General features: G+C 50.3%; 2 protein-coding genes across 3 annotated transcripts in view; both read right to left on the minus strand.

Annotated features, from left to right (window-relative positions):
• Positions 1-43: 43 nt before the first annotated feature.
• CTSH (cathepsin H) lies at positions 44-15,131 on the minus strand. The gene is made up of 12 exons (XM_073304566.2): positions 14,967-15,131; positions 12,072-12,103; positions 11,334-11,439; positions 11,158-11,228; positions 10,414-10,518; positions 9,681-9,767; positions 8,617-8,672; positions 7,159-7,240; positions 6,998-7,066; positions 5,850-5,956; positions 2,364-2,489; positions 44-1,371 (listed from the first exon to the last, which is right to left on the minus strand). The coding sequence occupies exons 1-12, from the start codon at positions 15,073-15,075 to the stop codon at positions 1,296-1,298; spliced, it is 1,026 nt and encodes a 341-aa protein (XP_073160667.2). The 5' UTR covers positions 15,076-15,131; the 3' UTR covers positions 44-1,295.
• A 3,903-nt stretch (positions 15,132-19,034) lies between these two features.
• The window catches only part of RASGRF1 (Ras protein specific guanine nucleotide releasing factor 1), a 96,801-nt gene continuing 89,480 nt past the window's right edge, over positions 19,035-26,355 (minus strand). For both annotated transcript variants that reach the window (XM_073304567.2, XM_073304568.2), the window contains 3 exons: positions 22,161-22,278; positions 21,235-21,303; positions 19,035-20,315 (listed from right to left, as the gene is read on the minus strand). In XM_073304567.2, coding sequence (XP_073160668.1) covers positions 20,223-20,315; positions 21,235-21,303; positions 22,161-22,278 — 280 coding nt within the window. In that variant the 3' untranslated portion in view covers positions 19,035-20,222. The remainder of the gene's footprint in view (positions 20,316-21,234; positions 21,304-22,160; positions 22,279-26,355) is intronic.

Genomic DNA, 26,355 nt, shown 5'->3' on the forward strand with positions numbered 1-26,355 from the left:
TTAATGGAAGAAACATTGAAAAGGCAACACAAAAGATACCACAAAAGTGACAAGTTGTTTTTATTCATTTCCATAACGCACAGTAACGTCTTGGTGGCGGTACTGCAATGTGAAATGACACGCAGTCGAAATGCCTTTTGCATACATGACATGAGTCCTCTTAAGACAGAATATATTGAAAAACCTGCTTAAAAGCTGAAATAAGGTTTCTGCTTTTTCCTTAACTGTATAGAAAATCATTGATGCTTTTAATATTCATTAAAATATTCTCTTTATTTTTGCAAAAATAATCAAATCTTAGATTGAATGAAAATAGACATAGCTTTCTTACACACTTATTAGTATTTATTTAAAAATAGATCATTTGTCAAAAGAATGCAGATTTCCTAGAAGGGAGATCTGTTGACGTGCAGGACAGTCTCCCCCGGGAAGGGGAAGCCTCATTGCTGGAGTAATTTCAAACTGGGCTGACAAATGCTACTTAATAATAATACAACTGCACAGCGCTTTCAGCATCCAAGTGGTTTACAAACATTATCTAATCAACCATCACCACACCCCGAGAGGTAGGTTAAGTAGTATTACCCCCTTTTTACAAATGGGGAAACTGAGGCAGAGAGGCTCAGAGACTTTTCCTAGAGCACATGGTAAATTGAGCTGAGCTGGGATTAGAAGACACGAGTTTCTGGCTCTCAGCCGTGTCCATGGAACACACCACAACGCTGGAGAATTTACTACAGAGCAGCGGTTCTCAAACTTTAGCAACCCGAGGACCCCCATTTTGATTTAAAATTTTTCGCAGACCCCCAAGCCAGCTTCTAATTTTCCCCGGAGGTGCTCAACCCCGCTCAGCCCCAACCCCCACTCCATCCCTTCCCCGAAGGCCCCACACCCGCCCCACCTCTGCCCCTCCTCTTTCTGCCCCCTCCCCCGAGTGCACCTATTCCGCTGCATGCAGGAGGCACTGGGAGGGAGGGGAGGAGTTGATCAGCAGGCCAGCGGACCTGACATGACTCGTGGACCCCCTGAAGGACTCCAGTTTGAGAACTGCTGCTACAGAGAAACATACATGAATTTGAAGTAGGAGAGGAAGAGGTGACTTAGGTCTGTCTCCTGCAATGAGCTCTCCACAAATGCAGGAGTCTGCCTGTGTGGAGCTCTTTGCAGGATCAGGACCTTAGTGGGCCTTTACCATCTCTCATTTTTCTGACGTACTGTACTTTGGTGTTTAGGAGACGCTTACACAGTAGATCGGTTGCTTTCCTTGGCCACTCTTCCCAGCCACTGACCCCACCTTAGACCTGAGGAATTGGATAAGATGCACACGCAGCGAGACCACACATATTCTTGCCACGTTCAATATAGAAGTAGCTAAAGGGAGAAATAAACACAGATTAGTGAGCATTCCCCATTACTCCCCTTCAGCAGCACGAGACACAACTGACCTGGCATGAGGTTACCATGTCACCTATGGTTCAGATCGGCATCATTCGGCACAAAGTAAGTGAATTCCCTTCTCCTATCAGTGCAAGGAGTTGATGTACGTCAGAGTCTTTTGTTTTTGCAAATAATGGGATTGCACCAGGCAATGGAATTCATTGGCAGAGTCACTTTCATAAACTAGCCAAGTTAGTGCCCAATCCTGCAAAATTTTACTTTCACCCTTGGGGCTGCTCTAAATTGTATCCGCTAGCAATGTGAGTGGCTGGACTGCTGCATGGGCAAGGGCCTACCAGCCAAGCCCTGTTCTCGCCTGCCCTTGACCTTCTTGTCATGGGATGCAGGGGAGTCCTAGAGAGCTGGCTACACCACCGCAGGGAGAATTCCTCATGTAGCCAGGCAAGCGGGAAACCATATATTTAGTTGTTATTGTTACTTCAAACCAGTGGTGCTGCTGCACCCCCAGAACCCCTCGTTCCAGCACCCCTGCAAGTAAGCCAGGCTTGTGGCTACTTTGTGCCGCACGCCAGTGTGAAGCAGCAACACGGGGGCCAGGAAGTGTCCCAGGATAAGTTTCCCCTGTATGAGGAAGGGCTGTTATGACGAATGTTAAGAAAACTTTTCAACACAGCCTGAGCCTCTCACAGAAATGCCCTGCCTGACTGTACTGTGGCTACAAAAGGGCTTTGTTTGTAATATTTGGATGCTGATCTGACCAGTCACACTGAGCAGTTTTAAGGTGCTAACATCCTCAGCCATTGCACTAGCTTCTTTGCAGAAAGCCTGGCTGCTCACTAGTTGATAAACAGTCGCTTAGAACCTGTTGGTGCTTTATAGGCACACTGGCATGTGAGGTTCTTGATTAGGTTCAGTTAGGCCATAGCGTGTCCAGCTGTGGTGGACATCAGCCAGAAGCTCCTTACCCATCCATGCCCCAGAATGGGCCCCAGGAGTTTTTAACGATCCAATAGGGAGTTCCATTTTCTTCTCCATAACCCACAGCCAGAACTGCATGGTTCACTTTGTCTGGAGTCTTATCACACTTTGGGCTGCAAACAAACGGCAAAAATAAAGCACATTTATTATATGAAAACCTATTTTGTCATTAATTAGTCACTGTACTCTGATGATATAAAAGGCTATAAAAGCACTACGCATTATTCAGTCGAAAGAGGCAATTCACATCAACAGGATTACTCACAAGACTGAACTACAATGGAGGAAATTAGCACATGAATTTTGGGGTGCAAAGTCTTAGCTGTAGCTGTAACCATTTGCTCAGCCTTCAAGTTCCAGGGCCTGATCCTGCAAACCCTTATGCACGCAGTACAGTTATTCAATGGGACTGGAGCTGTGAGTGACGGTACCTACCAGTGCGTCTGCAGGATCTTGGCTGAGACTGGATAGCTGTTATTTTAAAGCGAATGGACCACTCTGACCCACTGCTATGAGAATACTGCACGAGCTCCCAGGCCCCACACGCGGGACACATTGGCCCTTTAACACAACCAGTTTCTTAAAGGAAAACAGACTAACGACATGCAGCAACTTCACTCGCATCTTCGTTTCCACTCCACTGAACTTTGCTCTTCGGTAGCCTGGGCCACATGTGGCGGGACGGTGCATTCGGGGACGTGTTCAGCATGAAGTGCCAGAGGATTTCACCAAGCAGGATTTTAACAGTTAAAATTAACGTATTGATTTCTGTACTGAACACTTCGCACAGCCTAGGCAGCGGGGTCATTCAGCCCATGTTTCTAGGCTGAAGGCCATCTCCACTGGAGCGCTGTAGTTCATTTTCCAGTTTTATGGAAACCCGTGGCTGCAGGAGAGCTCCAACCCCCGGGGGGAGCGTCCCAGCAGGGGAGGGGTCCCAGATTATTTGGACAACTGCGTCTAAAGAAGTTTTTGAAATGCAGGCACTGACGAATGGTTGGTGTGGACTCATAAATCACGGGCCCAGAGGGCGGGAAGAAGGTGAGTATAGATCACAGAGCCATTATAATCCAAATACGTGCACCTCTCAAACACACACAGGAACTGCTAGGTTGGATCAGATCCACGGTCCATCGCATCCCGTATCCTGTCCCTGGCAGTGGCTAGAACCAGACACTCTGGGCGAAAGGGAAAGAACCCCACAGTAGCAGATGTGGGACAATCTGCCCCACACCCTGGTCTCTGCTACTCAGAGGTTGGCTTAAACTGTGAGGCATGAGGTTTAATATCCCTGCCAAAATGTGTGTTAGGATTAACCATTACTCTGGATATTCTAGTTATTCAAATAAACGTCCAGCCCCTTCTTGAATCTTCCTAAATTCTTCACCTCAATGGCTTTCTGTGGCAATGAGATCCATGGTCTAATTATGTGTTGTGTGAAGAAGTATTTCCTTTCATTGGTTTTGAATTTCCCACTTTTCAATTTAATTGCATGTCCCCTTGTGCTTGTGTTATGAGACCAGAAGCCCCGATCGACCTTCTCTCAGCATTTGTTATTTTATATCTGTTTATCATGTCTCTGCTTACTCATGAGGGGAACCCGATCCTCTTACTTCACTTCCCCTCTACACTGTATCTCTGTGCATCTCAGCCACAAACACAGATTCTGTTACCATCACTGTATTGACAAACAGATTTATCTTTCTACACCAGACCAGTCTCCTCCTGTCTGAGCTAAAATCTCGGCCTGTCTCTCCAACACCTTCTCGTGGCTGTCTAGCCATCAGCGCAAGTTCCACATGGCTCAAACAAGGCTTTTAATCTCCACCCACACCCCAAGCTCCTTTCTCAACCCCTGTGGAGAACACCACAATACTACCTGCTACTCAGGCTCATCACCTGGGCATCAGCTTCGACTCAGCCCTCTCTCTAGGGCCTCACATCCAGGCTGTGTCAAGTCTTGCAGATTCTTTCTGCGTAACGTCTCTAAGATATGGCTTTTCCTATTCAGCCACACAGCAAAAAACTCGTGTCCAGATTCTCATCCTCTCACTTCCATTACCACAGTGTCTTCTTCTCCAGCCTTGACAAATGTGACCTTGCCCTGCTCACACCCATTCAGAATCCTGCTGCAAAGATCTTCCTTCCAGCTTGTCACTTGGCCCATGTCACCCCATCTTTGCATCCCTCCACAGACACCTCCCCCACCCTTCTGTATGGTATCAAACACGAGCTGCATGTCTTCACTTTCAAAGCCCCTCGTGGCCTATCCCCACCTGACCAGTCATCTCTCATTCACTGTCAAGCTGTCGATGCCCCGCTCTGATCAGCCCCTGCTGCCAGCCTCCATCACCCACTTGGTACATTCTCAAATGAGCGCCTTCAAGCTCTCTCCCACGCTGCCCCCATAAACACAGGAATAGGAATTAATCCACCTCTCCGAAATCTAATCATCAGCCCCTTCGGCAGCTACTCACCTTGGCTGTGGAGCGGACACACTGCTCTCCTGAGCCATTTTTATACCCGATCAGTTCCCATCCTCAAACCCACACTTCTCCCGTTGCCTCTTTTCTAGTAGGTCCAGATTTACAAAGGAGTTCAGGTGCCTCAGGATGCAGGTAGGCAACTAATGGGATTTTCAAAAGCACCTTATGTGAGGTAGGCACCTAATTCCCATTAGAAATTACTGGGCACCTAACCTGCTTAGGTGCTTTTGTAAATTGCACTAAGTGTCTATCTGCATCTCTGGGGCCTAAACACGTTTGTAAATCTGGCCTGCAGAGCTTCCTCTTGAGCTTCAGGACCACAGCACAGAAGGCAGCTGTGCAGGCTGGCCAGGTGCAGTTCAACAGCTGCTATTACAGCCCCTGGGATGGAAGAGCCACCCCAGCGAGGCTGCCCCACACCCTCGCCTGGCGTGACAAAGGCAGATTTCCCCACACTCCCCTGCACAGAGCTCAAACACACAGGCTTTAAGCAGTGGAATGAATTTCCCCAAGCTTTGTTATGGGAGTTTGCAGGCAAACATCTCACAGGTCACACATTACCTGCTGAGCTCCCATAGGCCTCTCCCAGAGACTGGACCTCCCCTGGATTGTCTGAAGCATGCAGCAGCTCATTCAGGGACAGGCTCAGCCTTGGAGCTGGTCAACAGCATTTCAAACACATTTCAAAAATTAAAAGTGTTTTGTGAACAATCTTCAGTGGCTTTTGACTGGCTCTACTCCTAATTGTAAGTTTCAAATACATTGCAGGCCCTGGTTTGTTACTCTACGCTACTGTCTCATCTTCCTGGGAACTCAGAGATTAACTGCAGCTTCCCACTCTTTTTGTCTTTGTCTTTAAAAAATGCTAATCAGCCAGAGAATGACTCTCCTCGGGAACCCAAAGGGAAACCAGCTGGGGAATGAACATGGTTAAAGCAACTCCGTTGCTATGGGTTAGCGGCATCCTCTGCATTCAGAAATACTCACTTGGAGTAAATGCCTTTTTTGTAGCCCAAGAAGTCGTCAGTCACCTCAAAAGCGAAGCTAACGGGATTATGCTTCCCCACCGCTTCCACCATGCCCAGCTCATCGTACTGGAAGGAGACAATTCCAAGCGTTATTTACTTCTTGGTCAGCGTCACTACGGGACAGACACCCCAGAAAGACAGACTGGCCAAGCTGAATAAACCTCGCTTCCTCTTCTGTGCAAATGAGGAAACACACACAGATGGCAGACACTTCAGCCCTGTTCACACAGGGAGCAGCAAAGCTGGGCTCCCCAGGTAGGGCAAGGCCATGCCTTACTAACATCCACGGGGCCAGCCTTCTCCCAGGAGATAGGAGACTGACCCTGTCGAAGAGCTGCTAGCAGATCCGTCTGTTTTAGGCAAGTTCATTTGCCAGCAGCAAGAGTTGGCCATGGGACACTCCATGTCTGCAGAGGTTGTAGTGTGCTTTATGACTTCCCTCTAGAGGCAGCAGGAGTTTGCTGCAGGCACGACAGGTGAGTTGTATAATGGGGAATGAAAGTTGGGGGCAGAGAGGAGAGAAACAAACTTGAGCAGAAGGAAGTAGTAGGTGCAACCCTTGTCCCTTCTGGATTAGCCTGTTCGGCTGTAAAAACTTTCTGAGTCAGGACCTGAGAGCTGTCTACCATGCACAGAGTGCTTTTAAAAATAAGGGAAACAAGTTATTTTCAGTCCAGCAGGCAGAATCGTGCAGAGAGGTTGGCTTGTTATGAAATACTAGCAACCAGGTTCTACAGCTTTGTTAGTGTCCACAGACCTGATCCACTTCTATGGCAAATATCGGTAAGAATGCAGACAGCCTGGCGGGAACTCAGAATTGTCATGATGAACTTTCTGAAACAATGGCACCAAGAGAAGTGCCCTGGCCTCTCAGTAGAAGGCAGTAACTTAGGTGCCAAAAAATCAACTGAACCCAGGTACATCCAGGAAATTAGCTTCACTGATGATGCACAGGAAGAAGGAAGAATACGCACTTGAAATACTTCAACAGACCAGCCTCATCTGAGAAGCAACAGCCGGAATGTGCACGCTGCACTGGCCTCCCCATTCCCAGGGCCTCTCAGTGCATTCATTAGTGACTGTTAAATCAAAGCCTGAGGAACTGACCAGGGTGATATTGACGACATCTTTGACAAAAGCGATAGCCTTTTCGGGCTGGAACTTGCAGGTTCCATTCTGTGCAAACACAAAGGAATCAACGTTAAACCCACGTTCGTCACCAGCACGTCCAGCATTTGAATATGCTTCTGCTGCAGTGGTAAGAATACCTGAGCCTTGTAAGGATACGTATCCTCTCCTTGGAGCCCTTTGTTATATAGGATGTACTCAAAAGCTTGGCTTGGCAGGCCCCTGAAAAACACCACAGCAAAACCGTGAGTTCATTAGGGCCACAACATTGTATCTTCTGCAAAAATCAGTCCATGTGCTTTCTCTCAAGGATGAGCCATAAAGCGTCTGGACTGTGATCCGAGTATGGGCAGCGGGATGCCACATCCTGTACCGCTAACAGCGCCGGACCTGGAAATGTCACCCACCCTTCACATCCCAGCTACCACTCTCCTCCCAGGGCTCTCGGGGCCTGACCCATCAGAGCCCTAAAGTCCCTGGTGGGCAGCTTGGGCGGGGTGAAGGAACAAGGAATTCCCCTGGATGAGAAGCGCCCCCAACAGCTGCAGAATCAGCCACTGCAGACTTATGCCCCACCCCTAATCGGGGACCCTGGTGCAGGAGGCACATCAGGGATATTTGTGGGGGAGGGAGACATGGCTGGGCCATTCCTAGACCCTGGCTGCCAAACGGCCCACAGAGAAGCAAGTGAAAGCAGCCCCTCAGTGTAACCTGTGCTGGGGAAGAACAGGCCCCAGCAGCTCCAACACTCAGGAGGCACCAAACCATCTTTGCCAGCCAAGCCCGCTCCCCGTGTGATGCCAGCTCAGCTCCGGGGCAGGGTGAATTTGGCCCTCAGGCTGCAAGACCTTTGCTGGGGGCCTGCGGCCAGGAGGCTCTTGGCTGCGACGCCAGCGCTGCACAAGAAGAGGCTGGCAAGGAGATCCCCAGCCCTGAGCGAGGAGCTGCTCATGTCCCTTCCCCGCCCCCGCCAGAGCAAACTGACAAAGGAAATGTGACGGGGCACGGGGGAGGTGGGGACGGGACTCAGCCCCCTGCAGCAATTCTCTGACAACTTGTTTCCAGGAGGACAAGGACGGGCCATGAGAAGGCAGGTGAGGAGGAGTCGAGAATGTCCCGGAGATGGTGCCAGAACATGGTCTCATACAACGAAGGTGTTTGTGCGCTTCAGGGTGCGTTTAGCTCCGGGAGGCAGTGGATTTGAAAAGGGCTTATTTTCTGCAGCTTTCACTTTAAGAAAGCCAGTGGAGTTTCCCGAAGGCAAGGCCGAGGTGTCTGGGGGGGCCTTCTGGTTCACGCTCAACACAGAGCCTCGCCGACAAATGTCATCCAGCCGCAGAGAAACTGCCAAAACCTCGCTCACTTTCCCCTGCAGTGTTCAGCCACCAATAACTGTCATATTAGAGATGTGGCCAAACAGCCGGTGGGAGGGAGAAACCCTGAGTGTTGGGAAACGTTTGGTGAAGCCCAACAAACTCCACACATCACATATTCCAGAAAGGTCGGAATTCAAGATCCCCCCCAGTAAGTCTTGAAGGTTGTAAACTATGACTGCCAAGTTTTCTTATCTCTAGTAGGTCCCAGCTTACGCTACATACCCACTGCATCCATGGTTATTGAAGTCCTGAGCACAGTCAACCAGTTGTTGCTCTGCCTAGAGAAATACTTTGAATCAGTGTATATCCAGAAGAGCAATCTCCTCCTCTCTCTGTATTTTGTATTTAAAATGACATGGCAGATAGTATCACCCTGAAGCTTTTTCCTTACTGCACACCAATGGGTGTTCCTCTAGTGCGATCAGGGATTGCTAGACTGGATCAGAGCCAGCGACCGCACTGTCCGCTCTTGTGTCACTGATGGGGACCAGCACCAGCTACTTCGCAGGAAGGTGCAAGGAATCCCTCAGCAGGCAGCTATGGGCTAACTGGCCAGCAGGGAACGTTCCTCCCAGCCCCTATAGCTGGAGGTTGGCTCATGCCCAGAGCAGGATGGTTTAGAGCCCTTCCCATGCTCTTGCTTATTTTCAATACTTGTTGCAACTGCTTTGGATAGTCTGTTATCCATCCAAATCTCTAATCCCTTTTGGAATCCTGCTCTACTCTTGGCCCCAATAATTAAAAGCCTTTTAAAAGTCTATAGATAAATTATATCATCTGGTTCTCCTTCATCCACTGTTTTATTGTGGCACTGAGTTCCGCAGGCTCATGGTGCACTGTGGGAACATGACTCAGATGTCCCATTAACTAATGAGATCTACTCCCAGGAGCCAGGGATTGCAGGTCAGGTCCCATCAGTTCCCATTTCCCTTTCCCAGATGAATGGTACTGCCCCAGCCTGGTGCTCAGATGCTGCAGTGAGGACAGCAATACACACGTCTCGAGCGGGACAGACTCCCTGATCTGCTGCACACCGCTGCTCCTGTGGCTGCCTTGCTGTGCTCACATGGCGCTGCTGAGCAGTTTGCATCGCATCGTCTGTATTTTGCTGCCGTCGCGTGCACGAGAGCGTGACCTGGCCGTTCAGGAGAAGCAGCCGAGGGACTAGAATCGACAGAACACTCAAGGGCTGGGGCCGCCCGGAGGGCTCTGCACAGCCTGGGCACGTGCCCCAGGTGCTAGGCAGGCTCTCTGGCAGCGGTGCACTGAAAAGGAGAATCTCTTACCAGTGACAGTAGCTTTCCTGTTCCTATGGCAATTGCAGACTCTAAACACCCAGTGGTGGAAAAGGTCCAGCAGCTGCCACATCCGCCCTGCGTCAGGAACCAGGAGCAGGAGGTTAACAGGTTCCTAATGTTGTGGGCTGTATCATCCCTTCCCGCGGGAAAGCCCAGAGGAGCGGGAGCTTCATGAGCTCCAGATGCCCCATCCCATCAGGGATAGGGGCTGGGGCTTCATGGTTACCCTGAGCTCTGTGCAGACCTGTGGGAATGGGCACTACCCCACAGGCCCTCCGCTGTGTGCTGGAAGCCATTCTCCCTAGGAGCACCTAGCTTTCCCTTTCCATCTGATCCTGGGCTGCACCTTCCCCTGTCCCTCCAGTGGGGTGCAGCTAGCACGCCGTGGGATTCTGGGGGGCTAACAGGCGCCTCACTCGCTCTTGGGGGATTTTTCCTATAGGATCATAAAGAGCAGCTGTTCCCCAACCCAACCTCTCTGCCTGCCCATGCTCCCCCTAGCCCTATGGAGGGGCTCCCGTAAGCCCTGATGCTCCCCTTGGGAACGGTACAGACCCCAGGATACCCGCTGTGCTCCCAGCTGGGCTGGGGGATGTCAGAGACTTGCCCTTGTGGCTTTATCCCCAGCTTCTCCCTCTCTCCCACTGGTCCAGAACGTGCGAAGGCAGCGACGTGCCAGAGAACCGTTCGGAGCGTGGTGGAGCTGACAGACTTTGCCTACCTGGTTCTTCACTGGGGTCACATAGTTTCCTTTTTTCCTCCAGTCGATAGCGGAGGGACATGGCCCGGAGCTGGCCAGGAAATTCCCTTTTGTGGCCGAGCAGTTCTACAACCAACAGGAGAGCGTTCTGATGAGCGGATAGCTGTGTCTTATGGAACATCAGATTTAGGGATCTGGGGCAAAAATTGGGGATTGGTCCTGCTTTGAGCAGGGGGTTGGACTAGATGACCTCCTGAGGTCCCTTCCAACCCTGATAGTCTATGATTCTAAGACGGCAGCCTGCAGAGAAATTACTCTTCCTGCGGCCGAGGTGGTACCAGCTATCATGTCACGAGCCCATACTCTGGGGCTCCATGCACCAGCCCTTATGGCTAGATTCACCATGCCAGCATTGTTTGCAGCGTGGATTTGAAAAATATTTATGTTGGGCCTAATCCTGGGAAGCGCTGAGCCCCCATAGCACCCAGTGGAGCCAATGGAAGTTGTGGGGGCTCGTCAGGGACTCAATCCAACCCTCAAAGTTAAGTGAGATCCTGTGGCTCAGCATACCACAAGATCAGTCCCACTGACTTCCCAAGAAAAATACAATTCTGGAGGCATTAAAAGCCATAGCTAGAGGCAGAACAAAATAAAGCTGAGGTGTATAAAAGTGTCCAGGGGACCCTAACCCGGGTAACATGGCCACAGGAGCCATGTACTTGTAAGTCAGCAAAAACTCTGCCGAAACTAAACAAATACATTTACCTGAGGTTCACTCCAGAGATATTTTTTTCTAAATTCTGTGAATGTCATGTCTGAAAATTGGTTTAGACCCACTAAAAAGAAGAAGAAGTTTTATTAATCAAAGAGCTAAACCAAAAACATCACTCCAGATAAAAAGAGAGAATTAGGAAATGAAATTAAAGAGCATAAACTCAGACTTTCAAACGTGTGATTCCCAGCATTGTGTTTGTCGATTCGTCTCTTATTGGTGACAAAGATCTGCAGCCTTTGGTAATACTCCTCCAGACTGTACTTCCTGTTGTTCTAAAGATGAAAGACACAAAAGAAGTCAATGGCAGGTGCAGAATACAGAAGTGAAAATACACACAGTGCATATCACGACTGGGCAGAGATCTTCCTCTAAAAAACACATGTAGCTACATAGCCAGGGCATTTCCCATCACACACTGCTCCCGGATCCCAGAGGGGTTGGGGGTGGAGAACGGGAGTGGAGTCCACCATACAAAACCACGAGGACCGGCGGTGTGAGAAGAGATATCCTCACGCTCAGTGGAGGAGAAAGGGAGTTTGGGTGGATGCAGGGAGTTTGCTGTGAGCTGTTTTACGCTGTTTAATGTAACTGTACCGCATCTGAAATATCTTGGCAGGAGGCACCTTGTAATCTGAGTTATGCATGAGTATTATTGTGAGCATTTATTTCTCCAGACTTAGCCTTGGCTGAGTCCCTGGCAACTGGTCACTTGCCAGCATGGAAAATCCCCTTCCAGGAAGTCCCTTGCCGTGCAAAATGGTTGAACAACAATAATGAAACTAGTCTGTTTTCTCCATTTGCAGAAGTTTATTTCACTGACTGACCATTCTGAACATCTGCTGAGGGGAGCAAACCTGTGACAGTTCATTTGGCTTCTGAACCCTTTGAAAAGAAGAAGTTTTACCTGCAGCATCCAGGACTTAAAGTGAAATTCCTCTGGAAAGAGAAATAAAGAAACAAGCATTGAAGTACATGAAACGCCTGTCTGTTATTCTGTGTTTGTACAGCCCCCAGCACAATGTGGCCCTGTTCTTGGGTGGCCCCTCCATACTACCATAATAAACATTATCAAGTGAAAAAAAATTAAACTAAACTTGAATTTTCAATAAACTACTTTACTCGTTTAGGATAACAGCCTCACCAATCTTTGCCTATTTCTAACCAAAATGTTACATATTAGTGTAGCTTAAAGAAAGGGTTTGCCTCCATTAGCTAACATCAATTTCCACTTTAACTGAAAGTTAGAAGAAGGATGTTGCCTGCTCCCCTCCCCACCCCCACCTGCGTTTGATCTGATTTTGTTTTAAAACAAAACCTGGTGTTTAAAAAGACACGCTGGGGCTTAAAGTGATTTTGCATTCAGAATTTACAGTGTTTACAGAGCCTAATATCGACAGAAAAAACCACCTTTCAGCCAGGGGGCTGGAACAATTCGTATGGTGGGAGTGCGGAGAACCACTGAACCAAACCGTAAACCCTTTATGTAATGAAAACCACTTCCAGCCATGGGGTGCTGCAGCACCCCTAGTTCCAGCACCTGTACCCTTCAGTAAACAAGAGCCGTCGAGCAGATGTCTGTGAACTAAGTTGTCCAGCTCAGCCTCTTGTGTGAAATTGTTTATAACAGTCAGCAAAAGTTACTGGCAGAGCAGAGGTCGCTGATAAGACTCAGAGGCTTCGCTGACATTGTGACTGGTGAACAAAAGAAGAATGGAATCGGGAAGGAACGGATCCAAACTGGTGTGTCGGAAATGAGGCTGACTTGGTGAACACAGTAATGAGGGGGGTGGGCTATTTCACCCCTGTTAGGGGTCCTTGGAAACGGAGATTTTCCAGGGAGATCAAACCATGGAGGGTGAGTGGACTGGAAGGAGTCAGCTCCACCATCAGGCTCCCACTGTCTCCTGGGACCCCAGGAGAAGAACCTGAGAATGGCCAGAGCGGGTCAGACCAATGATCCCACTCGCCCAGTATCCTGTCTCCCTACAGTGGCCCAGGTGACATTGGTGCCACCCCTGACTTCAGCTAACTACACCTGGAATATGCGACTGGGGTTCCGGCTGTCACCCTTCCCTTGGGTGGCCTTTGCCTTCCTCCCTATTTCCTCTTTCCCCAACCTCTCTCTCCTGCTGCTTTCTGTTTAATAAGGCTCTGGCTCAGCTGGCCAAGCCTGCAGCATTTGCAACATTGCTCTGAGCCCATGAGAAGAAAGGAGCAGAAAGCAGGGCCTTAAACAGCCTGATGCGGGTACAAGTTTGCCAGGTCTCGGGGCGGCTGATGAGACCGTGTGCTGGGCCTCTTGTTTTTCCAGCAGCGAGGAAGCAAAGAAAAGTCATCTCCAAAGCCAGAAGCTGCATTTTCTAGCTGTGCGGCTCTGTTCTCTCTCCGTGCGGGGGGGGGGGGGGGCTTCTCTTGTCTTTAAGGGGAGGGGAGGGCGGATCAGACTTTAGCAGCAGCAGCAGCTCCAACCCAGCTCAACTAAGTTCATCTCTTTTTCCTAAAAGACAGTTACTCTCTTTAATACCCTCAAACCCAGTGTCAAACCAGGGGCGATTCCACACCAAAACTCTCTGCAGTTACAGGGAACGGGAACAAGGGATGTTGTTAAAATTAACACTTTAAATTTCAAATCCTTTAACTGCTTTTCCTCTTTTTCTGTATCTCTCATCGAAGACTGAACAGGGTTTGAATGGCGGGTTTGCCATGAGACTAGCAGGCGAGGTCACAGAATCATAGAGGATCAGGGTTGGAAGGGACTTCAGGAGGTCATCTAGCCCAACCCCCTGCTCAAAGCAGGACCAATTCCCAGTTAAATCATCCCAGCCAGGGCTTTGTCAAGCCGGGCCTTCAAAACCTCCAAGGATGGAGAGCCCACCACCTCCCTAGGGAACCCATTCCGGCGCTTCACCCCCCTCCCCGTGAAATCGTGTTTCCGAATATCCAACCTCGACCTCCCCCACTGCAACTTGAGAGCATTGCTCCTTGTTCTGTCATCTGCCACCCCTGGGAACAGCCCAGCTCCATCCTCTCTGGAGCCCCCCTTTGGGTAGCTGACAGCTGCTATCAAATCCCCCCCGCACTGGTCTCTTCTGTAGACTAAATAAATCCACTTCCCTCAGCCTCTCCTCATAAGTCATACGCCCCAGCCCCGTAATCATTTTCACTGCCCTCCGCTGGACTCTCTCCAATTTGTCCACATCCCTTCGGGGGGGGGGGGGGCAAAACAGGATGCAATACTCCAGATGTGGCCTCCCAGTGCCGAATAGAGGGGAATACTCTCTTCCCTCGATCTGCCGGCAAGGATCCTGCTAATGCAGCCTAAAATGCCGTTGGCCTTCTTGGCAACAAGGGCACGCTGCTGACTCCTATCCAGCTCCTCGTCCACTGTCACCCCAGGTCCTTTTCCGCAGAACTGCCGCTTCGCCGGCGGGTCCCCAGCCCGCAGCGGTGCCTGGGATCCCCCCTGGCTCCCAAGCCCAGCGCCTTGTTCAGCGCTGCGCAGCGCCGGGCTCCCCCGACCGGCTGTGACTCGCTGGGCCCACTGACTGCAGGGAAATGAACCCAACCCGGCTCAGCCCCGGGGACCCCGCGCCCGGAGACAGACGTGGAAGCGGCTCCGTCTGCCCGGGGCCCACCGCGACCCTGGGCAGCGAGACCCAGCAGCGCCCCGGGCTCCACCGCCCGCAGCCCCCGGGCCCGCTCGGGGCGCACCCAGCGCCGCAGCCAAGCCCCGCAGCGCGCCCGGCTCCGTCCCTCCGCTCCCCGGCAGGGACCCCCGGGCCGGGACCCCGCCACCTACCCTCCGCGCTGACCGCCGGGGCGCTGCAAACGCAGGGGAGCAGCGCGGCCGCCGCCGCCGCCAGCAGCCCCAGCAGAGCCCGCCGCCCCGCCAGCATGCCTGCGCGCATTTCCAGCCGGCTGCGCGGCGCAGGGTGCGCTCGGGGGCGGGCCAGCGGCCAGGACTCAACCCTGGGGGGAGGATCCGCTGCAGACGCCGCCTTGGGGCAGCCACCGCGAGGCGGGGCGCGGCGGGGGACGGGGGCAGGAGGAGGAGCAGCTGCGGGGAGGGGGGAATAGTCAGGCCCCTGGCCTGGCATCACGTAGGGGGGAGCCCTGTCAGTCTGTATCCGCAAAACCCAGGCATCCGGTGCCACCTTAAAGACGAAACAGATTTATTGGGGCAGAAGCTTCTGTGGGTGAAAAACCCACTTCTTCAGACGGATGCATCTGAAGGAGTGGCTGAAGAAGTGGGTTTTTTACCCACAGAAGCTTCTGCCCCAATAAACCTGTTTCGTCTTTAAGGTGCCACTGGACTCCTCGGTTTTTTGGCCTGGCCTGGAGCTGGGCCCTGCAGCCCTCCTAGGTCCCCAGGGCTGCCGGTGGAGATCCGGGCCTGGGTCTGTAACCCTCCCTCTGGGGCTGGGGTCTAGACCCCTTGGCAGAAAAAGGGGGAGAATTAGGGTTCAGCCCTGGCCAAAGACTGAAGAGCCTCCCTGCAATGAAGCACTGCGCAGCTTCCACTCCTGATTGCTGCTGCCCAGATTTCCTGCTGCAGAAGGGGAGGCTCCAGATCCCTCTTTTCTTTCCTTCCTCGCTACTCCGTTCAGCCCAGTCTTAACCCTGCAGTTGAGGCTCCCTCCTCGTTGCGCGCCGATAGAATCATTAACCAAGTTCGCAGGCCGGGCTCCATGCAGCTCTTCGTGGACTTTGAGACGCTTATGGCTCCTTTTATTAAAATTAGGCTCTGTCGTTTCAGCAGGGATGACACACGGTCATGAGAGCACGGGCTCACCCCTCATTCCTGAGAAACACCCCAGCAGCTGGGAAACACCAGAGGCCACATTCCCTGAAATCTGTAAGCCTTTTTCAGGCAAAAAACCTCCAAGGGCAGTGTGTGAGAGTGAGGACTTCGGGACCATAAGGGCCAGGACTGTCTGTGTAGTGTGCGTGTGCATTTACACAGCACCTAGCTCCCTGGGGGGCCTGATTCACGACTGCTACCTCGACATGGAACTGAAATGCAAATTAATAATAATAAAAGGCCAGTTGGAAATACAGCTTGATTTATACGCAAACACTCTGACCTCTTCCTGCCAGGATCCCTGGAGTCACTAATGCAGAGCTGTAGCTCACGAAAGCTCATGCTCAAATAAATTGGTTAGTCTCTGAGGTGCCAACACGTCCTCCTTTTCTTTTTGCGGTACAGACTAACACGGCTGCTACTCTGAAATCTGCCATTATGGATTCCCTCCCTTCTGCCAATTTGGGTATTAGGCCCAGATACTCAGCTGCTGCAAACCAGCCCGAAACCCTCCACCATCCTCCCCCTAACATATACCTGCCCCCTGCTAATCCCTATCTTGCTCACCAGCTTCTTGGGGCCTGTGACAGCTACAGGGCGAACTGCGACTTAACACCTTACTTTAGTCCCTCTGAAGCGTACCCTCAGGGGACCAGCCTGGCTTCCTGCACCTCGCTCTGGGCAGAGCCTCGTGGTCCAGCCACTCGCAGACTGAGTCTGGGCTGCGGCGCCCCTGGCTGGCTCCCAACTGTGGTTACACCATAGCCTCATGCAGCCTTTGTACCTGGCAGTTTCCCCTCAGGAGCTTGTGACATCACCTGTTTGCAGGGACACAGAACCCGCGTCTTCCAAACAAAACGTCGTCGTGGATTCACTCCTCAAAGGTACAAAGGGTGAGAAGAGAGACAAGCCCCTGCACGCCTGGGGATTCCTTCCCCTCGGCCCAGCTAACTCCAGCTCTGAGCCAGGAGAAGCAGACTGCTCCTACTGCACTTTCTACCTCTCTCCCTCTGTGGGGTGGCACAAAGCTTTGCATTGGCACGCTTGTGGAGCCTCCCTGAGCTCCATTTTTCTAGGGTCTTTGAGGCTTTAGGTTTCCTTTCATCCCAGGCTTAACCCAGGCTCTAGCTTGGATGGAGCCAGACAGGTAATTTCTTCCCCACTGATGGCCAAGCCACTGTTAGCATGGCTCCTTTGAAGGTGCGTACCCCGGGCTGTCTTATCTTTGCCATTGTTTCATTTCCTGTGGGATGCCCAGTTGTAGTCTCCTGTAACCCACCATCACCAAACACTCGGAGGCCTGCCCCATCGTCACAAACAGTAATACAGATATTTCCCACTTCAGCACCACAGCCTACACTGTGCTCTAATATATGCAGGGGGACAGGTGTGAGGGACCCAGGACCAGGGGAGAGCAAAGGGGTTTGAAACCCCCCTTTGCACCTCATTCCTGCTGAGCTGTGTCCCCCTTAGCTGCAGCCCAGGATCCACGTCTTGACAGGTAACTGCAATGCTAGCCCAGCTTCCAGGTAGCTCACCACACTGGCTAGCAGGGCAATGACTGTTCCCGTTTTTATTACAATGCCTCTCCCTGGTATTCAGAGGGATTCTGATTCTAAATACCTGCTGTCAACTGAATATCCAACACTTCAGCTGATGCCACAGGGAGCTGGGCGCATGCACCGGAGAGCAGACCTGGCCCTTACTCGGTACATGCTAGGGGAACATGGTTAGGTGGATACTAACCTGAGTGCTGATCTTTGTTTCTGCTGATCACAGGCCAGAATTCTGCTCTGGGTTTCACCTTGAGTTTAATGGAACAACACACCCACGTCAGACAAGAACCTGGCCCACGTGCTCTGCTCTGTACATCTGCAAGGGCCCAGACTGTTTTCAGACCATCCCCCATGAGGAGGAGGAGGAGTGGAAGGAGACATGCAGTATTATCAGTTCCAGGAGGAAATCACTCTTTTCAAAGGCCTGGAAAGAAATGAGTATCTCAGAGCATCTGTTGGAACAAATTCTAGATCGTAGACCAGATTCTTAAGGAAAGGAAAGGAAAGGAAAGGAAAGGAAAGGAAAGGAAAGGAAAGGAAAGGAAAGGAAAGGAAAGGAAAGGAAAGGAAAAAGGAAAGGAAAGGAAAGGAAAAAGGAAAGGAAAGGAAAGGAAAGAGGAAAGGAAAGGAACGGAAAGGAAAAAGGAAAGGAAAAAGGAAAGGAAAGGAAAGGAAAGGAAAAAGGAAAGGAAAGGAAAGGAAAGGAAAGGAAAGGAAAGGAAAGGAAAAAGGAAAGGAAAGGAAAGGAAAGGAACGGAAAAAGGAAAGGAAAGGAAAGGAAAGGAAAAAGGAAAGGAAAGGAAAGAGGAAAGGAAAGGAAAGGAAAGGAAAGAGGAAAGGAAAGGAACGGAAAAAGGAAAGGAAAGGAAAGGAAAGGAAAGGAAAGGAAAGGAAAGGAAAGGAAAGGAAAAAGGAAAGGAAAGGAAAGGAAAGGAAAGGAAAGGAAAAAGGAAAGGAAAAGGAAAGGAAAGGAAAGGAAAGGAACGGAAAGGAAAGGAAAGGAAAGGAAAAAGGAAAGGAAAGGAAAAAGGAAAGGAAAGGAAAGGAAAAAGGAAAGGAAAGGAAAGGAAAGGAAAAAGGAAAGGAAAGGAACGGAAAAAGGAAAGGAAAGGAAAGGAAAGGAAAGGAAAGGATCATCCATCTTCAAGGAAAGATAATAAACAAATTCTATAAAAACACAGAGACCCCTCGCTCCTCTTGTTGATGCTTTTCCATTCTTGCCACACACATTCATATGCAGCTCAGAGTCAAAGGTTAAGAGGGTGCCAATGGACTTCCTGTTTTCTGCTTAGCGTAAACACGCTCACCTTTAGCTCCCAGAGAAATGAATGGGAGCTGAACACACTCAGCACCTTGTAGGATTGGGCCCAACATCTGGATCGACCCTGCATTCACATCATTTAATCACAGAAATTGAGTGACTGATATGAGTTATTTAAAGGAACCTTCAGCAAAGCAAACAATCATTTAAGTAAGGCTGAAAAAAAATTCTTAAATCATTGTTCACCCTGAGATAGAATAGATTTATTAGCAAGAGGTAATCAGGAAACATATATTTTTACAAAAATGGAAATATTTTTCCAAACAAGCTGTAAGTTGAAATATTTTAGGGCTTGAAATAGAATTCTCATACCACTAGGTATTGCTTACAGCAAAAGTTTTCTGTTTGTTACAGTGGAGCATGCCTGCCACTTTAAAGTTAAACTGTGTTTATATACTGTACAATGTAAAAAATACATGGTAGTATTCACAGAATAAGCACTACATTACTATATTCCTGCTAGACGGTGGTTAGACAGGATTACAGTATATGTAATAAAAACACTTGGTCATTTTTTCCTAATTCTACATTGTGTTACTAATAATTGTCACAAGGTATACAGATTTATAGCATATCCACAGAAGCGTGTAATGAGTGTTATGCAGCTAAAATATTAAAAGATATATTGTCTCTCCCCTACTCTTAATGAACTCTGGGCAGCAACCAACAAGAGTGAAGGATTGTGTAATTTACACATATGTCTCTTTCCCCACACAGGCACAGGGCCTCATCCAGCTCAGTCCTGCTATCTGGTGTTACCAGAACAGCCAATGGGATGGTGGGATAGAAACAGAGCGCAGGTTAATGGAGATGTGATGAATTACAGATTGTCTGTTGCCTCAAAGTTGGCTCAGTGATATAATGATTTAGATCACCTGCTTGACCAATAATTATTGTTTTAAACTGCATTATAGGAGAATCTTTTTAAATTGCCTGACTCCAGAGCAAGGGTCCTTCAGTTACAATAATTACGTGAAACATGCTGAGGTGAGTGCCCTGATTGTGCGTCCAACACAACAGCAGTGTCTAGAGTGGAAAGGAAAGGCGACTGGAGCTCTGCCGGTGGTTTGTTGTGTATTTGCTGTTTTTCTCCTGCTACCCCAACTCTTCCCCACCCCCTGAGAAGACCAAATGACAAAAATAACATTGTTTAAAATAAACCGGGACTGCCATAAACAAAATGCTTTATGCATGAATCCTTAAACAATGCAGGAAGTTCTAGTCAAGTTCTACTGTGTTCCAATAGCAAGAGGAAGTTTTGTTTTAGTTGAGAAGCACATACGAGGAAGTCAATCTAGGGTGCCCAACATAAACAAACAGGTATGTACAGTATGATATAGGATGTGTACAGACGAACTGCCGGCCACTGCTCTACATTCAGGTAGGCAGTTTAGGTTCTATTCGAAGAGAAGATTCATAAAGACTTTCTTCATCCATTACAAATGATTGGTCCAGTAAATACTGTGTCACCTGGAAAAGAAATTGAACTTGCAGAGTCAAATCATTATTAAGTAGGGACTTGACCTTGCTCCCCAGTGAAGCTAATGAGCGTCAAGCCCTAGAAGTGTTAAAACATTAAGAAATGAAATGCCCCACAAAGCACACAAAGAACAAGCACTGCATTGTAGATAAGTATGTACCACTCCCACTGGTTTAAACAGGAGCTGGTACTTTAAGGGAGACTCTGGTCTCATGACTGAAGTGTTTACAGCCTTTGGCTGCTGTTCTGGTTTCTCAGGCTGGCTGAGAGAAGTGAGAAGGGGAACAGGCCAACAAGGGGAGGAGAGAAAGAGGAAGGAGACAGAGGAGCATGAGCCTAGAGCCCCAAACCACATGGCTCTCGAGTGAGTTTGACATTTCTCAACACACACTGAACAGAGAGAGAAGTGCCATTTTAAAGGGTTTGAGGGGCTTGGGGCAGAATAGGAGAGTGTCTCAGAAATGGGGAAGGTAGAAGAATCCCCAGGCCACCCTACTCCGCAAATGAGACGTGCTCCCTTGCCACGCTGCTGTGCTGTGATACGGGCCAGAGGGGCAGTGTGGAGCGAAGAGATGCCTGAGGACAGGATAGCACATTTGCAGACCAGCATCTGGGGATGAAAGCTGCTCTAGAAATGCAAGACATCAAGTCCCTCAGTGGGGAGCCCATGTAGCATTTCTTCTGCTCCACACACCCCATCCTGCACACCCTCAGCTCCAGAAGGCTCTCCACGGGGAACCATCAGAAACTGATCCAATTAGTTTCTTCTATTTTAAATTTAGTTTAAAAATATCAAACCCTTTTTGGAGCAGCAGTCGGAAAGGCAAAGCAGATTTGCTGTGACCGCTACAGCAGCAGTTGAGAAGAGCAGGATGGAGAGCCTGTGAAGATCGAAGTGGAAGAACATACCTTGGCTTGGTGTTCTATCTTGTAGGACGTTTGCTGAAACTGGCGGATCTCTCGAATGATGTGGGAAATCTGTCCAGAGATAAAACAGTGTAATGTCTTATATTACTGCAGCTGCCAATATCAAACTTCCCTAAATACCTCATGCTCCATCCCAGACACAAATGGGGGAGGGGGCGGAGAGAGAGAATCATTCTGTATATTAATGTAATTTTGAAACACGACATTATTTAGCCTTCAATGAAAAAGTCTCTCTTTATTCCCTAAAAATATATTTGTTCCTTTCATCTGCAAGAACATTTATCTGTGGGGTGCGGGGGGGGGGGGGGCGGTCGGTCAGTTAAGGAAGTTATTCCTTCTGCTCAGGTGATGGGAGTCTGTGATGTGGAGCTGAAAGTTCTGGGTTCAAACCCTGCTGACAAGCCACCATGTGGGGTGGGGGTGGGGGGGTTGAGACCTTCGCCTTGAAGGGAGAGTTTGTCGAGGCCGTCAGTTTTACTCAGCTCCCGTAGTTCCAGGTATTTGTAGAGCAGTAAGAAATTCAAGAACTAACTGGGAACATAGGGCCACATTCTCACCTGGTGTAAATCAGCGTGGCTCCCCTGACCTTATTGGAACTATGCCGCTTTACACCCACTGCGAATGTGGCCCCAACAAATGGCATTATCTCTAGAGGCACTTCTCTACCACAGACTTTAACGCTCTGGCCGTGCTGACCTGCATCTCATCCTCCAGCCACTAGCTGGCTTCAGCGGAGTTCTGGGGCAGGGCAACGCGGACGCGGACTCTGGTGCAGTACGAACACAGCAACGTCTTGGTGCAATTGCCACGAGGCTCTCTCCAATTACAGTCCTCCACAAGCCTGGTCCTGGATTGTACCAAACTCTCCTTTATTTCACCTTGATAAGTTACCCCAAAGTGGAACTCACCATTCTCATTTTGGAGAAGTTCACCAAGCCATCTTCAGTATAATTTGGAGTTCCCTCCTCTATGAATGCCAGGTCGGTCAGATACATTCCCAGGTAAGGAACACAGGGTGGGTCGCAACTTAAAAGCAAATCAGAGAAAAGGAAAAAAATAATCATACTTTTTGTTTTTTAAAGAAGCTATAGAGAAACTGTTCAATCAGCTTTGAGAAAAAAACCACCTCTCTCTGGGAAGCAAATGTTGGGATATGTAAGGGTTAAGCAGAGACCTGGGAAACTGCTGGTGTGCTGGCATAGTATTAGTGGTTAGAAGCACGGGCAAGCACCGTTTCTGGGCTTGATAGATAAAGTGCTACCCCTCTCCCTTCCCTTCTGCTTGTTAAGGATTGATAAGCGCTGGAGCTGCATAAGGAATGTGGGGGACTAAAGGATACTCCCTTCCCTGGGAACTGCTGAGTAAGGGAACTTATGGCCACAATTACTGCAAAGAAATGTATCTTCAAGGTAAAAATGTCTGTAGAATATGCATAATGCTGTAAACAGGGGCGGGTATAATTGTATTCAGTATATAGCTAGGAATATTCATTAGATGGACGTTTATATGATCACCTAAAGGGGTGGGGGGCATTGTAGTAAATGTGGGTATTTACCTATTAACTTAGATAAAAGAGCGCAAGGTAATTAACTCAGGGCTTACTCGACAATTGGGTTGAGGGGAACAAGCACCGCAATAAAGAAGCCCATCTACTCAATCCACCTCTGGGTCCTCCTGCTCTTCTCGAACAGCAAGAAGATGGCACGTCTACAGCCTGTCCCTGCAGACCTTTCGTCCCACGCACACTTTCATGCCTAGCCCCCACTGGAGTCTCGTGGTGAATGGTGTGCTGGACAGGGTCCCTACTAAAGGGAACATGCTTTGTAGGGAGCAGAAAAGGGCAGGTTCAGAGTCCTCCCTCCCCAGCAGACGCCTTCCTGAGTCCACGAGAGCTTTAGCAAAAGGTTAGAAAGAACTTTCACAACTTCTTTTCTAATAATATCAGTGTTAAAATGACCCTCGCCTCCTCCTATCTCCACCCCCTTAGCAGCACAGAATGCAGAAATCAGAATTTCTGGGGGGTTTTCCAACTGTTGTATAAATAGATAATAAGACAGAAAATACCATATTGCCTCTATATAAATCCATAGTATGCCCACAGCTTGAATACTGGGTGCAGATGTGGACGCCCCATCTCAAAAAAGATATATTGGAATTGGAAAAGGTTCAGAAAAGGGCAACAAAAATGGTTAGGGGTGTGGAACAGCTTTTGTATGAGGAGAGATTAATAAGACTGGGACTGTTCAGCTTGGAAAAGAGACGACTACGGGGGGATATGATTGAGGTCTATAAAATCAGGACTAGTGTGGAGAAAGTAAATAAGGATGTGTTGTTTACTCCTTCTCATAACAAGAAGTAGGGGGTCTCCAAAGGAAATGAATACTGTAGGCAGCAGTTTAAAACAAACCAAAGGAAGTATTTCTTCACACAACACACAGCCAACCTGAGGAACTCCTTGCCAGAGGATGTTGTGAAGGCCAAGACCATAACAGGGTTCAAAAACCACTAGATAAGTTCATGGAGGGTAGGTCCATCAATGGCTGTTAGCTAGCACGGACAGGGATGTGTCCCTAGCCTCTGTTTGCCAGAAGCTGGGAATGGGTGACAGGGGATGGATCACTTGATGATTCCCTGTTCTGTTCTTTCCCTCTGGGACACCTGCCACTGGCCACTGTTGGAAGACAGGACACTGGGCTAGATGGACCTTTGGTCTGACCCAGTCTGGCCATTCTTATGTTATGTACTTTGGACACAATCTTCAAATAAAAGCTAAGCAGGAAAGTGATCAGCCCCAGGGGTAATGTCTTCCCTGGTGAAAAATGGTCAGAGCCTGATTGCTCCTGACCCAGCACACTGGAGTGGGCTCCCCCATCTGTTCACATAATCCATTGCAGGGGTATGGACTATCAGGATGTTCACCACCGTGTCCCTGACATGATCTCGAAGGGCTGGATGGCCATGGGAGCTAGCACGAAGCTGCAGGGTGCTGATATGCAGAGAGACTTCCTGTTCCAACCACAGGCTTCGAACTGTCAGCAACCCCAGAGGTGACAATTGTTGTGGTCGTCAGGTACCGAGCGACGGGGATGCCCTGTCACACATTGCCATGAGCCGTCCAGGATCGGCAGCGGAAGTCAGAGCAGTCTGTCCAAGGGATGATGGTTTGGATGATAGATCCACTTCAGCCACATTTGAAGAAAGAAAGAGGCAACCTGGCAAAGGTAGGGAAGGAGCCTGGCATGGCAGAGGCGTCCGGAGAGGACAAAGAAGTGGTTTCCCATGCCAGAAACGGATCCTGTTTCTGAACCACTGGCTCCGGGTGGGACAACCCTGCAGGCCCAGCGGGAACAGGCTCAGCACTCCCTTGTAGCTGCCATGGTTTGGGAACAAGAGCCACCAATGGGACCAGTGATCTCACTCTGGAGCGGGTCGAAGACTGGGACCTCTCGGACTGAGGCACAAGGTGGGCCACTGGGCAAATGGAGCAGGCTTTGATGGCCACGAGGCACCAGGAGCCCCTGTCCCCACTGTGGGAACGACACCGATCTTGGTACCGAGGATGGTCTGGTGCCTATCGGGTGATGACGACGGAGAGAATGACCCTGGGCTGGATCTCGAGAAGTCCTGGAGATTCTCTGGTGACACGGGGAGCCAGCCCTCATGGGGCGAGCAAACAATCAGACTCATCTGAAGCCCAGCATGGGGGCGGCCTCGGTGCAGATGAGGAACGGGGGCTCTGCACTGGCGGTATGAGCGAGACGCACTCTGGCCCAGTACTGGAAGAGGCCCGAAGGGCGGTACTGAGCTCAGCGGGGGGATCTGGTGCCAGGGCAGTGACAGCGACACAGGGTGACCAGCGTCGAGGGGGCTGTCGGTGCGGGCACAGTGTCAGGCTCAATTCCAGCATCTGGGGACGAACCTGGCAGCTCTACGACCTGGCCAGAAGGTGCCCAGGGCATAACAAAGGAGGAAGCGGCACCGGGAAACTCCTGGCCCAGTGGAGAGTCAGGGAGTGAGAGGCAAAGCAGGTCTGATGCTGCCCGACCTGCCACCAGCATGGAGCCAGTCGGGCCGTTGCCGATGTCACTGGCACTGAGCCAGGGCCGCAATGAGAGTCAACAGTCCGGGTTCTCACTGGTCTCCGTGCGGTACTGGGGAGTGGTTCGATGGACCTGCTCCATCCCGCATGGGGTCCACACACCTCGTTAGGAGATAAAGGAGAGTCTCCCCAAGCCCTGCTGTGCTTCCAATTAGTCTTATAGGACGTCTTCCTCGCTGCACAGGAGGAGGGAGAACAACTCCTCTTCCTCTTGGGGGAACCCCAGGCCCCCATGCAGCGCAGCATCCCTTGCCGGCTCCGAAGGCGGCTGCCGATCAGACGAGGGTCTCGGTGCTGAAACGAGCCTCGTGACTGCTCCAGGAGCTGCTGCTGCAGCCGTAAGTCTCGCTCCACCCGAGTCCTCCTGGGGAACGCCTTGCAGACGGAGCGCCGTTCCGTAACGTAGACACGGCGAGCGCCTCGGGGACGATCACTGTTGGGGAAGGCCCCCCATACGGCTGACGGCACTTGAACCCTGGTGAGGGCATCCAATCGCTAACGCCAGACTAACCTAGGGTACTACTGACTATTATCTAGGGGCAAAGACTCCCAAGAGCTGAGACCGAACACACGGGATGAAACGCCACGCAGAGCTCCGGTGCTAGCCGCGGGCCGTGAGGAGGAGCCGAGGAGCAGGGGTCAGAGCGGTGCTGCTCCTATACAGCCAGGGGAGGGGCTAGGGCCAGGGGGTGAACGCCGCCCCGCCAGGCACTGCCAGGCAAAGCTCTGCCGTTGGTGGGCTGAGTGCACGCACAGCGCCGTGGAAGACCCAGCGGCGTCTACCCCAGTAACTGAGGAGGATATTGTAGAAGCGGCAGAGAGTCCTGTGGCACCTTAGAGACAACAGACGGATTGCAGCAGGAGCTTTCGCGGGCGAATGCCCACTTCGTCGGATGCGTGGAGTGGAAATTCCCAGAGGCAGGTATCAATATGCAAGCAAGAATCAGGCTCGGGATAAGGAGGTTAGTTCGATCAGGCGGATGAGGCCCTCTTCTAGCAGCTGA

The sequence above is a fragment of the Lepidochelys kempii genome, chromosome 10, assembly GCF_965140285.1.
Source record: "Lepidochelys kempii isolate rLepKem1 chromosome 10, rLepKem1.hap1, whole genome shotgun sequence".
NCBI classification, from domain to species: Eukaryota; Metazoa; Chordata; order Testudines; family Cheloniidae; genus Lepidochelys; species Lepidochelys kempii.

What these genes read in the sequence shown, in the direction of transcription:
- CTSH (XM_073304566.2), bottom strand. Translation starts at nt 15,075, where the DNA reads ATGCGCGCAGGCATGCTGGCGGGGCGGCGGGCTCTGCTGGGGCTGCTG. An exon ending in TGACCCCAGTGAAGAACCAG is followed by an intron (nt 9,768 to 10,413) that starts GTAGGCAAAGTC and finishes TTCCTGACGCAG; the next exon opens with GGCGGATGTGGCAGCTGCTG. An exon ending in AAAAAAGGCATTTACTCCAA is followed by an intron (nt 2,490 to 5,849) that starts GTGAGTATTTCT and finishes GTTTGTTTGCAG; the next exon opens with CCCAAAGTGTGATAAGACTC.